Source organism: Podarcis bocagei, assembly GCF_964188305.1.
Source record: "Podarcis bocagei genome assembly, chromosome: 5".
NCBI classification, from domain to species: Eukaryota; Metazoa; Chordata; class Lepidosauria; order Squamata; family Lacertidae; genus Podarcis; species Podarcis bocagei.
Window position 1 is genome coordinate 84,308,550 of NC_138129.1, and position 14,068 is coordinate 84,322,617.

The window sequence follows — 14,068 nt, forward strand, 5'->3', positions numbered from 1 at the left end:
AACCCTGGGAAAACATGCACTTCGGGCTCTTTGCAGGGGGGGAGGGGGGAATAACTCTTTAAAATAGTTTGTGCCCATCTGTACATAATCCGAGAGATCACCCTAACATATAGAGTCTGGCAACTGCAATTAAATATCATGGGGTAGGCGCACCCCAGAAGTTGAAACGATATTCAATAAATCCACATGGTTCCTCGCCAGATTGTTTCTGCACTGGCGAAGCTTTGTATAATCACACTTGATCTCTCTTTGAATCCTGCAATAAGCAGAGTCAGCAAGACAAATGCCCGTAAATCGACTCAAGGCCTCAAAAGGTTTTCCTTTCGTTTGGTGTTCCCCGCAGCTTAAATCCACTCACGGAGAGGCAGGTTCTGACATGGGACTGCGCTGCCCACCGAGCGGATAATTTACCACTGGATCAGTCAGTTCCATCCAGAGTCGTCTCAAGTCACAAAACCACGGACAAGACTAGTTTTTCCAAGCCTCATCTTCATTGCTGTGCCATGCCCAGAGGAGTTACATTGCTACGTGTCACTTCCGATACAGCTTCACATGTGTGCTGCAACCTCATGCGATCCAATGTGGCATGGCAAGCCAGAGAAAAACAGGGTGGGGTGAGCAATTGCCTGGAGTCTAAAAACTAAGCATTCATCAAACGTTGCTTTGTTAGGGTCTGAGTCTGATCTTTCTTACAGTGTTTCCACCCTCCTGATATTCGCCCAGAAACTGACAGAGTTACACCAGTGGAACAGATACAGAAATGAAAGCCCGCCATTTCTCGTAAGATGCTTGTAGACAAGAAACAGCATTATGTGTGAGGTGATTTCAGTGAGCTGGGCTCGGTTAACAGGGTGGCTTTCCTCTGGATACAGGGGAGAATTCCAATATTAGAGACAGGATGATTGAGTGTGGCTGGAAGGAGGAGAAGTTGTACTCCAGCTCTTCAATATTTCAGACTCTCCAACTGTCCCTGTTTTCCAGGGACAGTCCCAGGTTTACAGAACCCATCTTGGTTTCTGGTTTGATCCCAGAAAGTCCCACTTTTCCTTAGGATGTCCCTGCTTTCATTGGAGTAATGTTGGAGGGTATGGAGATATGTGACTCCTGAGCCAAGGAGGTAAGTAACTAACTAACTATACAACCTTTAGAAGACATCTGAAGGCAACCCTGTATAGGGAAGTTTTATAATGTTTAATGATTATTTTTATTTTGGAAGCTGCCCAGAGTGGCTGGGACAACCCAGTCAGATGGGCAGGGTATAAATAGTATCATAATAGTATAGTATAGTATAGTATAGTATAGTATAGTATAGTATAGTATAGTATAGTATAGTAGTAGTAGTAATAATAATAATAGTAACAACAACAACAAAACAACAACAACAACAATAATAATAATAATTAATAAATTAAATAGAATAGGATGTCACTATATTCATCAGCTAAATGTTAAAGGGTATGCATATTTTCATCATTGGAAGGCTAAGAGCATGGGTAGGCAAGCTGAGGCCCAGGGGCCGGATCCGGCCCAATAGCCTTCTAAATCCGGCCCGCGGACAGTCATTATCAGGATTATCAGTGTGTTTTTACATGAGTAGAATGTGTCCTTTTATTTAAAATGCATCTCTGGGTTATTTGTGGGGCATAGGAATTCGTTCATTTCCCAGCCAAAAAATATAGTCCGGGCCCCCACAAGATCTGAGGGACAGTGGACCGGCCCCCTGCTGACAAAGTTTGCTGACCCCTGGCTAAGAGGATGGAGTCTTTAAAATAGATAAAAAATTGGGCTTTGGGAGTCAAACCTCCCAATTAGAGAGAAACCTGCTAGAAGGCAATGTGAATGTGTTGTCGAAAATATATAAGATGCTATTAGAATGGGAAACAAAAAATGAACATGTGAAATCTTCAATGATACACTGGGCAATGGGTAATGGTAATAATATTGAGATAAGTGCATGGGAGCAATTGTGGAATAGTGATACAAAATAACTTTTTAATGCACTTATATCCGCATGCATACATGCACACGTGAAAAGGAAGGTGATCCGTTTTGGCAGATGGGGCAGTATCCTGCTAACTTCCGTCTCAACTCAGCCAGCACCACCTGCCTCTCTTTTTATTTACATCTGGTCCAGAGAAATGGCCCTGGCTGTCAGCTCCCTCCTTCTTAGTGTCTGTGTTGCCTTTGTAGAACTCAACCGAAAGTACCATATTTTTTGCTCTATAAGACTCACTTTTTTCCCTCCTAAAAAGTAAGGGGAAATTTGTGTGCGTCTTATGGAGCGAATGCAGGCTGCGCAGGTATCCCAGAAGCCAGAACAGCAAGAGGGATTGCTGCTTTCACTGCGCAGCGATCCCTCTTGCTGTTCTGGATTCTGAGATTCAGAATATTTTTTTTCTTGTTTTCCTCCTCCAAAAACTAAGTGCGTCTTGTGGTCTGGTGCATCTTATAGAGCGAAAAATACGGTAATATGGGGACAAAACCAGAATTAGCTGGCTCTGCCTACTGCTGGGCTGCAAACACATTTACAGTGGTATCTCGGGTTAAGTACTTAATTTGTTCCGGAGGTCTGTTCTTAACCTGAAACTGTTCTTAACCTGAAGCACCACTTTAGCTAGTGGGGCCTCCTGCTGCTGCCGCGCCGCCAAAATACGATTTATGTTCTCATCTTGAAGCAAAGTTCTTAACCTGAAGCACTATTTCTGGGTTAGCGGAGTGTGTAACCTGAAGCGTATGTAACCTGAAGTGTATGTAACCTGAGGTACCACTGTACAGCATATTCAAAGGACATTCCTTCCTTCCAAAAATTCTGGCCACCGTGACGATTCCTTTGTCAAGCCCCAAACTCTGGTCACGTATTACCTTGAAACTGCAGCTGCAACAGTTTCACCCCCAGTAATCTGGTAGCAATCCTGTGGCAATATTTACATTCCGTTTTATCAATAGCAGGACTATTGTACTAGCAGGATTCACTTTGTACCCTCTAAGTATTTGAAGCAGCCAAGAAGGCTGCAGAGAATCAAAGGCTGTCTTGTAATCAATATATGCTGCCGAGAGATTGTGCTTTGCCATTTACGAGTTCACCAAGATCACAGCATCCACAGCGAGCTGATCGGCGAACCAAAACGCCTAAGAGTGTGCTCTCATTAGGGGATTTGGGTCTGTGCTGCTCTTCTTGCAATTCCTTTGTGTTCCCATGTCATATTAGATGGTTTTTAAACATCAGTTGTACATAGAGTTGACATGGGCGGGAGGCAATTGTGCCAGCCTCCAAGCATTGATCCTAAATCTGCTGTTTATATAAACCGTATGCACGTATACCTTCTTCATTTGATCAGGAACTGATCTCTGCTAAAACAGCTTGGGATCGGGATATCTTAAGGAGCACCTGAGCCAAGTCCAGATTATCAATGGTGCACCTGGAGCAGTTACACCAGGGCCCTGCCTCCAAAGGGGGGCAGACTCTGAGCTTTCCTTTTAAAAAAGCAACCGTAAGTTAGGGAGCCTCCTATTAAGAAAGTTAGGAAGCAAAATGTGCAGATAGATGAGCTAGCCTGGTTTCTTCCCCTTTCAGTGACGCAGGTGGTGCTGTGGGTTAAACCACAGAGCCTAGGACTTGCCGAACAGAAGGTCGGCGGTTCGATTCCCCACGACGGAGTGAGCTCCCGTTGCTCGGTCCCTGCTCCTGCCAACCTAGCAGTTCGAAAGCACGTCAAAGTGCAAGTAGATAAATAGGTACCGCTCCGGCAGGAAGGGAAATGGCGTTTCCGTGCGCTGCTCTGGTTCGCCAGAAGCAGCTTAGTCATGCTGGCCACATGACCCGGAAGCTGTACGCCGGCTCCCTCGGCCAATAAAGCGAGATGAGCGCTGCAACCCCAGAGTCGGTCACGACTGGACCTAATGGTCAGGGGTCCCTTTACCTTTACTATCATAGAATTGTAGAGTTGGAAGGGTCCCTGAGGGTCATGTAATCCAACCCCCTGCAATGCAGGAATCCTGCCCACAACTGTCCCTGGGTGGGTTCGAATAATAATTTAATAATAACAATTTATTATTTATACCCCACCCATCTGGCTGGGCTTCCCCAGCCACTCTGGGCGGCTTCCAACAAAATATTAAAATACAGTACAGTCATACCTCGGGTTGAATGTGCCTCAGGTTGAGTGCTTTCGGGTTGCGCTCTGCTGCAACCCAGAACTAACGGAGCGCGTTACTTCCGGGTTTCGCTGCTCCCACATGCACAGACTCTCAAAATGACGTCATGCGCATGCGCAGAAGCGGCAAAATGCAACCCGCGCATGCACAGATGCGCCGTCGTGTCTTACGTTCCATTCAGGATGTGAACGGGGCTCCAGAACGGATCCCATTCGCATCCCAAGGTACCACTGTAATGCATCAAACATTAAAAGCTTCCCTAAACAGGGCTGCCTTCAGATGTCTTCTTAAAGTCTGGTAGTTGTTGTTCTCTTTGACATCTGGTGGGAGGGCATTCCACAGGGTGGGTGCCACTACCGAGAAGGCCCTCTGCCTGGTTCCCTGTAACTTGGCTTCTCGCAGTGAGGGAACCGCCAGAAGGCCCTCAGTGCTGGACCTCAGTGTCTGGGCTGAACGATGGGGGTGGAGACGCTCCTTCAGATATACTGGACCGAGGCCGTTTAGGGCTTTAAAGTTCAGCACCAACACTTTGAATTGTGCTCGGAAACATACTCGAATCACCAACCTTCTGGTTAACGAAGTCAGAGCTATGCTTGAAGTGTGAATTGTTTCGGCACATGGAGATAGGAATCCGTTTGTCCTAAAGAGCTGCTCTTTTCTCCCTTCCCTTTAATGTAATTTCTTATTTCCCAGTCCATGGAATCTCTGCAGTTTGCCCAGGCCCAGTAACAGTGGTCAGTCAGGTCAGCGGAAACAATGTTCATTTGTAATTAATATAGTATAGCCTTGTTTATCTGAGGTATCTCTCCCTACCTGCTACCCCGCCCCACAAACAAAGTAATTAATACATGGGGAGAAAGTTTGGAGGTTTGGGAGCAGGAAGTGATTTGTAGTGTTCTGTGTGAACGAAGTAGAGTCTTAGATGAAGTATAATGTGAACAGGCGTTGCATGTTGAGGTTTGTGCTGGACTTCTGTGCAAAGCGACAATGGTGACATGGATGAGGAAAATAGATGGGTGGTTTTAAAACTCTGAGGTTTTATGATTGGTTACTGATCTTTGTAAACCACTTGTGTTTTTGCTGGAATCTCTGAAACACCAGAGGCCCATAGTATTCCTTGTAGTCTGCAAAACTTATACCATTATTATTATTTAGTCTTTAAGATACCACAAGACTTAATCTGGCCTTGCCCAAGCAAGCCTTTATATCCAAGCCTGATCACTGATATTGTCTGGAGGAGTGTAGACAGTTGTCCCCTGTATTAAAAGCCTACCTAGCCTCAATCACTCTCAGGCATTTCTTGATGACATTTTTATGCCCACAGGTCTATGTCACTGTTTAAAATCTTCATGAGTAGCCAGTCATTTTGATGGTTATTTTGTTCTATTTTTAATGGTTTACTTTTCATGTTTTATTGTTGTATGCTGCCCTGGTATTTTATGAGACGGTGGAATAGGAATTCTTTTATAATTAGCTGTTTGCAGTGTTCCCAGTAGCATATACGGCGCTTATGGGCAGCACAAGGGGAGACAGGAAGCAAGGTCCACATGGCTGACTCCTCTGTGAGAGACCAGTTCCATTGGTCTTTCCATCCAAGCTTGTACTTAAAGGAGCGTTGTGATTTTAAGAATAGGTGCCTTGAGTATGATTCTTTTCCTCATGCTCTCCTCATCCTCCTTTTGTGTGAGAGAGACTTTTTGATAGCTATACCGACTTCTGTTATCTCTTCGGTTTCCATAACATGGAAAATTTTACTACTAGTGGAGTGATAAAAAGTCACATAGCACTTTCAGGATGAGTCAGTACTGTAGACCCGATCCCCACCACCACCCCAGTAAGTTTTGCTTTCTATTTCTTCTTTTTGCTCTTTCTGTGGTGCTATTGTTGTTTCTTCCTTTGCATTTGATGGGCATTTTGTTGTTGTTGCAGTTCTGCATGTGTACATGTGTACATATACAATGTACATGTGTACATGTGTACATTGACTGCACAACTGAAACAACAACAAAATGCCCATTAAATGCAAAGGAAGAAACAAAAATAGCACCAAGAAAATGAAGGCCCTCCTTTCCCCTGACAGGATAGCCACGTCTCCTACTTTCCAGAGGAATGAAATGCAATATGCAAGGCATAGGAGCCAACTCCTAGGAGCCAAGGTCCCTTTGCCCGCCCACCCCCTAAAATATTTGAGGGGACCATCCCTTCTAAGTCGATGGGCATTGCCATTCAAATGGTGCGTGTGCATCGCATCATGTGATCATTAGGGATGGGGCTTACCTGCCCCCCCCCCATATTTTATTCAAGTTGGCATCCCTGTTGCAAGTGATATGCAACTGGCCACCCTAAACCCTAAGGAGCTTACAGCCTAAATTCTGACAGCAGGAGGCAAATAAAAGTTGCAAGAAACAAGGGATGAATGTGAGTGGGTGCACATGGGCCTCATTTTAATTATACACTACTTAATTCATGTCGTCCGTTTGCATTTCTTAGTGCAGAAAGTATTGATCTGATGTGTAGAGATCTTTCCTGTTCTGATTAACTCAAGAGAGTTCTGGAAGCTTCTAGAAGCTTCTCTGTGTGAAGGAAACAAGCAGAAGGTTCGTGATGTTTGGGTTATTCCTTCAGAGAAGCTGAGTACAGCTGGTTTAAACTGGTTCTGTTACAGTATCTCTTTCCGTCAAGATCATGCTTACTATAAAAATAAGGCCATCTCTTTTCCTTCTGGTGTGGCATTCTGTATATAGTGTTAAGTTTCATTTCATTTCATTTTTTATTTGTATGCTGCCTTTCCACAGTTAAAATCAATGCTCAAGGTGGCTTACAGCATGACAAGATTTACATGTTGCAAGTCTAAAATAAGTTTTAGACTTATTATAAGTTGTTGTAAGTTTAAGTTAAGTCAGCTTGAAACTGGATTTCTTGTGGACAGTGCCAATCCTGAATGTATTGGATTTGTGACCTATAGGCTCATTTGCCTTCAGCAACAGTAAAGCTCTGCTGGAAGAAATATTGACTGCCTCTGGTCTATTTTGGGGGGAATCATGCAACATGTTTAAGTTTTCATTCTGCTAACTATACGTTTGAGTTCTACTCTGGATCAGTATTGAGTAGACTTTCAATGACACGTGTCACATTTTCAAAGAAAAGGTACACTATCTGAGCAAACCTTAGAGTAGCCCTGTGAGCTGTGACTGAGAAAATAGTGGCTTTCTTTACATCCTTTGGGCTGAGGTGAGATTCAAACTGGTGACTTCATAGCTCACAGTCTTCAGCCACAACAACAGCTCTCAACATCCACCTGCGACTTGCTCCTCTAAGCTGGATATGTGTGCAGCACTGCACCTTAACATCATATCCTGTGTGAAGCGAGCTGTGCGGTTTGAACTTGCTTGATTGCCTCTCCACGCAAGTGGGAACCACCTTGCTACAGCTCTTAGCTGCTGTCGTGTTTATGAAATGCAGGACTGTGCCATGAGTGGACTGACTTATGGCAGTGGACTGACACAAACAAAAACTTTGTGTTTTTGTTTAAACTCAAAGATCCACCAATGAGGTACAAAATGGTGGCTGTGAGGGTGGAACCAATCATCTACTGCATCCTATAAGCCAGGAATAGCCAATGTGGTGCCTTCTAGTCGTTGTTGTTGGACTACAGTTATCGTCACTGACTATTGGCTGTGTTGGCTGGGGCTGATGGGAGTTGGAGTCCAACAACCCTGGAAGATCACCCTGTGGCGATCACACAGGGTCCCTGGACGTTTGACCGTCTATTGATCCCTGTGCCACCACTGTGATTGCTTCCCCGCTGCCACCAACCTGTTTCTCTTGGGTACACACGGAGTCCAGACAGTTGTTAACATTAAATCAAATAAGCAAGTTTATTTTATAAGCCTTAACAAGTTTATGGTTTCAGATAATTTTTCTCGTCAGTTTCTTAATCTTAGTTTCTTTACCGGCCTATACCTTTCCTAATAACTGCGAACTGATTATCCCAACTGTCTATCTGACTCCTCCTATCAGTTTCTCTCACTGTCTCATAACACAATCGACCAACCCACAGACTTATCTTCCCTCTTCCTTCTCCAACTCCCAACTGACTTCCCAAGAACTCCAACTCTAACTCTAACTCCTCCCCTTGGGTTCCCACTGGCCAATCACTTCACACTCATTTAACCCTTTCTTTATGACCCACCTAGAAGGCAAACACCACATACCCCCTTGGCTATTTGTGTCATAAGCCATACACTGGAATAGCCTGCGTGCATGTGTACAATTCTGCAAGGGTTTTGAACACAGAATTCTAAAAACTGAAGAAAAAAAACCAGTCCACAAAACCCAAACAATTTTACCCAGTGAGAGGGAGTACCCAACTCTCCACTAGAGACGGGGGAAGAAATTCGATTCAGTCCTCATTTGAAGGTGAACTTACCAGATTTGAAGTATCAGAAATAATATGCAAACCAAAACACAGCTATCCTTTAAAATTCACACTTCTCTGAAGTTTGCCGTGCAGGTCCAGTCAAGTAATGTCTACAAAATTGCATATACTGGGGTAAAGTGTGCATATAATGGTGTATATTAGCAAAGAGTAGAATATCTCAACACGTTATACTGGTGAAAATCGCTTTACACAAAAATAAATAAATCATAGAGATTTTTTTAAATAAATAAAAAATCACAACTGATGTAGAAATGTGGAGAACTGAATTTCAGATTGAAAAAAAATGAGAAACTGAAATGGACATATTTTTCCATAATACAGACTTCCCTCCTTTGCTGAAGAGGCCATGGGAATGGTTAACTCTCAGCAGGGAGGCAGAGGTCCATTTACTAGATAGATAGATAGATAGATAGATAGATAGATAGATAGATAGATAGATAGATAGATGATAGATAGATAGATAGATAGATAGATAGATAGATAGATGATAGATAGATAGATGATAGATAGATAGATAGCCATGCATCTGACTGGGTTGGCCCAGCTATTCTGGGTGGCTTCCAACAAATTATAAAACCCCAGAAAAATATGAAAGGAATACCTGAGCGCTATGTTTTCAGGTTCTAAAAAAGTCATAGGATTTATTTTTAAGATTTCAACCTACAGTTCCAAGTAAACAAATAAATGCAATTCACTCAGGAATGTGGGCACTTACCTGAGGCTGACCCATGATAGTTTGCTGCCTCAGATGAAGGACACGATGGTCTCCCCCACCCCAATTCAGCACACAGAAGCAGTTGAACCTTACATTGACACCTGTGGAGGAATAGCATTTCCACTACACCTGAGGCATCAAACCAGATTAGGGGGCTCAGGACAGGCCACGTGGCAGCAGAGTGAAATGTCTGGAGAGGCTAGGAGGAATGGTGGCCTGGGAATGCTGCTACTGCATCACCAGCATCTGCTGCCTGAAGCAGTTGCCTCATTTTGCCCAACGGTAGGGCCGGTCCTGTAGTAACCCGGGTCTTTGCAAAATGTACAGTGCAATCCTCTTTAGAAGTAAGTCCTACTGAGTTCAATGGAATTTGTTCCCAGGTAAGTGGGCATGGGATGGCGGCCTTGTTTTTAGTGTTCCCTAAAGATTACCTTTAAGATCGCAACTTTCCCCTCCTTCATTTTGTGATTTGTTCCGCCCATTCTCGACCTTACCTTCGCTTTCATGTCGGCAGCATATTTGTGCTAGAAACCTCCTTTGATGTTCCCACCCACCTTTGCATTTAGCAAGTGTTGAGAAAAGGGAGGGGGGAACCCCATAAAATGTAAATGTTGCAACTCAGCGAGTGGCTGAACTGTATCTTTGTAGTACCTTGGAAATCTGCCAGCATTAAATAGAATCCAGTTGGTGTTGACTGAAAGGCTCCTGGCTGCAAATCAATATGGCAAATCTTGCAGAATAATGTCTTTTCTCATCAGTGACAACTAAAATCTGTTCTCTGGCTGTGGCTGTTGGAAATTGGAGGGGGGGGAGAGAGAAGAAATGTTTGATTTGAGGCTGAAAGCATGATAGGGAGTCATCAATGGTTGCACCAAAGAACGCATTGTGACAGTGCCCAGTGCCTTTTCAGTTAGGGAGCCTGGGAACATTTGGGTTGCTGATGTGAGATTGTAAATAAAATGGTCCTGATCATGGAGTCAGCACATAATCAAAATGCCCAGTAAACTCCATACGAGTTTCCTTCCTGTAGCCAGCAGGTGGGGAACAGAGGAAGAAGACAGGCTCAGTGACTATGGACGCAATTGTGCTTCCTCTCAGAAATTTATGTACATTGTTAAAAAAGCAGACTCAATAATAATAATAATAATATCCTCCCTTTAAATAAATAAAAGAAATAAGATACTATGCGCTGCCTCAATAGCTGATCTCAAGATGAAAGATTCACACAGTTCAACAAATTTAAACAGGGCTGAGAACCTGTGCTCCTCCAGACATTATTGGACTACAAATCCCATCATCCCTGGAGTCACAGGATCAGGTGTAATACAATCTGGAGACATGTTAAATTAATTGATGAGAAGCCATTTTGGACTTTTTGAGTGACAAAAGAGGAAGGTTGGGCCTGGAAGGGAAACATGAAAAAAAAAAATATACCACTTAGCAGAATAGCACGGAAACTGTCATTTTTATCACAGCCAGAAATTTTCTCGGAGTGTTTATATGAAATCATATAAAGAATGGTAGTACTAACAATGGACAGAAAGTGTTGTAGATGTACCTTTCTTTTATCGCTATTTCACCCAGCCTTATTGGAACTCTTATTATTTACATAAACTAGAGATTATATCCACAGACAAACGCCAATTAAGGGATTGGTGCCACTGGACAGAATCACGACGTGATCTGCAAGGATCAAATTCTCTAAATGCTCTCCTTGGTTTCCCCCCTCTAAAAAGGGTCCATTTTAGAGCCAGTTACCTGTCAAATCTCCAGCCAGCTTCACTTAAGATTCACTTTTACTGAGCTGTGTTTTCAAGCTTTTACTAGCTGTGTGCAGCCTGTTTTTGTGCCTTCCGTTTCATGCTTTGCCTGGTTTTGGGAGTCAGGGGGAGGGGAGCCTGCCATAGCAGAAGGGAGGACACACCCATGACTGTTGACCAGCCTAACTCATCTCTACCTCTTGGCCTCCTTCCTCTCACTCACCAGCTTCTGCCTCCGATTCTTGACTTCTCTCTGCCACAGAATCTCCCTGCTCACTAAGCCAAGTTACCCCGTCAGCGTCCAACACCTCTCTTCCCAGTCTTCTCCCTGCACCCGCTCGTCATTGCCCTACCACTGCTCCCTTCGTGGTTCCCCGGCTGGTTCCTCCCACCACTCCTCTGTTGTCCAACCAGCCCATGACACCTTGCCTAATCTGCCAGAGATTCTACTGTGGCTCAGACTCATCTCCTGTCCTATATCCATCCCAGTTTCACCAAGAGGAACAGTGTTTTTGAAATCAAAAGTTAGCAACCCTGGGTTATCGACATGTGCACACCAGGCAGAGGAACAGGAGAGCTCGAGACTTGCTCCCATGTCATGCAGATACGAAATACCAGGAGTCTCTGTGGAACAGCCCTGATAAACTAACGCAGGTGGGGAATCTCTACACTAGGAGCAAAGATAACTTGTAGGAGAAATGTTGTGTTCCGGTTGAACTCTGGCCATTGTATCCATTCTCCACAGGGTGGTTGGTAACCTAACAGGTTTATTTGCAGGGTTGTAAACACTGAATGCAAGCCCGCAGCAGAGTTTCTTCTAGTCCAAGGGGAGGCTAATGCTCAGCTTAAGGGGGTGGCGGGCAGCAGGTTCGCTGTGTTTGAATACAAGGATGGTGCTCTCTGTGCCCTTTTCTAAGCCGCAGGCTTGAGATTTCCTGGCATGAAAGAAAGGCTATGTCGAAATAATATTAACTTGTACTGTACTGTAATGCCAGCTGAATGACCTCTCCTTTTTGTTTTCCCAGGAAAGGGAAAGAGACTGAAGCAAGCCAAAGAAGAAGCTACAGCAGAGATTGACCACTACAGGCTACAAAGGGAAAAGGATTTCAGACATAAGCAGTCCAATGTGAGTAAGAGGACGAAGGGAAGATTGGATAAATTAAGGGTTGCTTCTCACACTTACTTGGCTGAGGATAGTCTCTCTGTGGAATGTCAATGAGCATGTGTATTTCAGCTCTATGCGTGAATGGTGACATGCACCCCAGATGCTTAGATGCATAGGTCCAGTTCCTACAGTGTTTCCTGTTCAAAGACCCAACTCACATGCTTGCAGCTAACGATACTTTCCATTTGTTTCCAGACACACTACATAAGCTAGAGCATGGGTAGGCAAACTAAGGCCCAGGGGGCGGATCCGGCCCAATCGCCTTCTAAATCCGGCCCACAGACAGTCCGGGAATCAGTGTGTTTTTACATGAGTAGAATGTGTCCTTTTTTTAAAAAAATGTGTCTCTGGGTTATTTGTGGGGCATAGGAATTTGTTCGTTATTATTATTTTTTCAAAATATAGTCCAGCCCCCCACAAAGTCTGAGGGACAGTGGACCGGCCCCCTGCTGAAAAAGTTTGCTGACCCCTGAGCTAGAGTAATAACTCTAAATATATCTTCCATGCACATCAAACCATTGTGGGTGTTTCAATTCAGGGGTGCCTGATGTCTGACGTTCCTTCTGCAAAGCCCAGCATGAAAGTGAGAGACCATGGATGGAATTCCAGTCATTATTTGTAGTCTACCGGCAATTCCTCCCCTCCTCCAATTCTTTTCATGTGTGAAACCTTGGTAGGGTGAGATAAGGGACCGAACTCAACCAACACAGTGCGCTAGTACTCCCACTAGAGCAGCAGGGCTCCCCCCCTCTCCTCCCTCTGCACCTACCCCAAATCTTCTCTGGTTGGAAGAAGCCCCAGAAGAGCCTGAAGGGATGCGAGAGGGGAGACCATTTCTTCTGGCAAGCAGAAATGCTTCACTGGTGGAATGACCAACTAGCACAACCTTGAATTCCACCCATGGTCTCCCACTATCATGTTGGGCTTTGCAGAAGCAACGTCATACATCACTGTGCACCACGTGTTACGGAAAGGGGAATCACTGCGAGAGATTTGTGATGCTTCTTTCCATAGCTTGGTTTGTAGCAAGAGAAGATATCCGCAACTCGCTTCCTCCATATTGACTGTATGTGCAGAAGACTAAGGGAGGAGGTTTCTATTGTTTTGGGCCTGGCTTTGGAGAAAGTGGCACAAGCTTGTTCATTTGTTCCTGTTTCGTTCATGGGATGTGTCTTGTTTTGCCTTTGTAGATCATGGGCTCTCAAGGGAACCTATCGACAAAAATAGATGAAGAAACCACAGCAAAGATCCGGGACCTCACTAGTAACTATCATAAGAACATGGAGAGTGTGATTGGACGCCTCTTGAATGAGGTGTATCACATTGACCCTGAACTCCACGCAAATTATGCATACACCATTTAAATCCTTCCATGGAAAAGTTTCCAAAGGAGCAATGCCATCCCTACTATTTGGCAGAGTGAATATTTCCAATTCAGGTGGCAGATTTGCAGGTACCGTTACAGGGCAGTGTGCTGTCAATCATTACATTTTAAGCACTGGTGAGAATTGGGCAGGAGCCATTTGGATTTTCTGCCTCTGACACCACAGCTGTCTTGAGCTGCCTTTGATCAGAAAGAATAATTTCCCTGCCTTTATTGTTTTCTGTTTTCCATTGTGCATGCGATATACACAAAAGCCCAAAGCATGTAGATGTTTCTAAGACATGTGATGTGACCAGTTCCTGCAAGGTTTCACGCAAACATTTGGTCAGATGTATTCTCCCCCACCTTCTCCTCCTCCACCCGTCCACACATACCCTTTTTTTGGTAGCAAAGAATGTGTCACTTAAATATGGGCAATGGCAGAATAAAGAATTGTTTGACACCAGCA

At 44.3% G+C, this 14,068-nt stretch overlaps 1 protein-coding gene across 2 annotated transcripts in view; it reads left to right on the plus strand.

Moving 5' to 3' along the window:
* ATP6V1G3 (ATPase H+ transporting V1 subunit G3) overlaps window positions 1-14,068 on the plus strand; it is a 31,946-nt gene extending 17,878 nt beyond the window's left edge. For both annotated transcript variants that reach the window (XM_081194555.1, XM_081194554.1), the window contains 2 exons: window positions 12,097-12,197; window positions 13,427-14,068. In XM_081194555.1, the coding sequence (XP_081050681.1) occupies window positions 12,097-12,197; window positions 13,427-13,600 (275 nt within the window). In that variant the 3' untranslated portion in view covers window positions 13,601-14,068. The remainder of the gene's footprint in view (window positions 1-12,096; window positions 12,198-13,426) is intronic.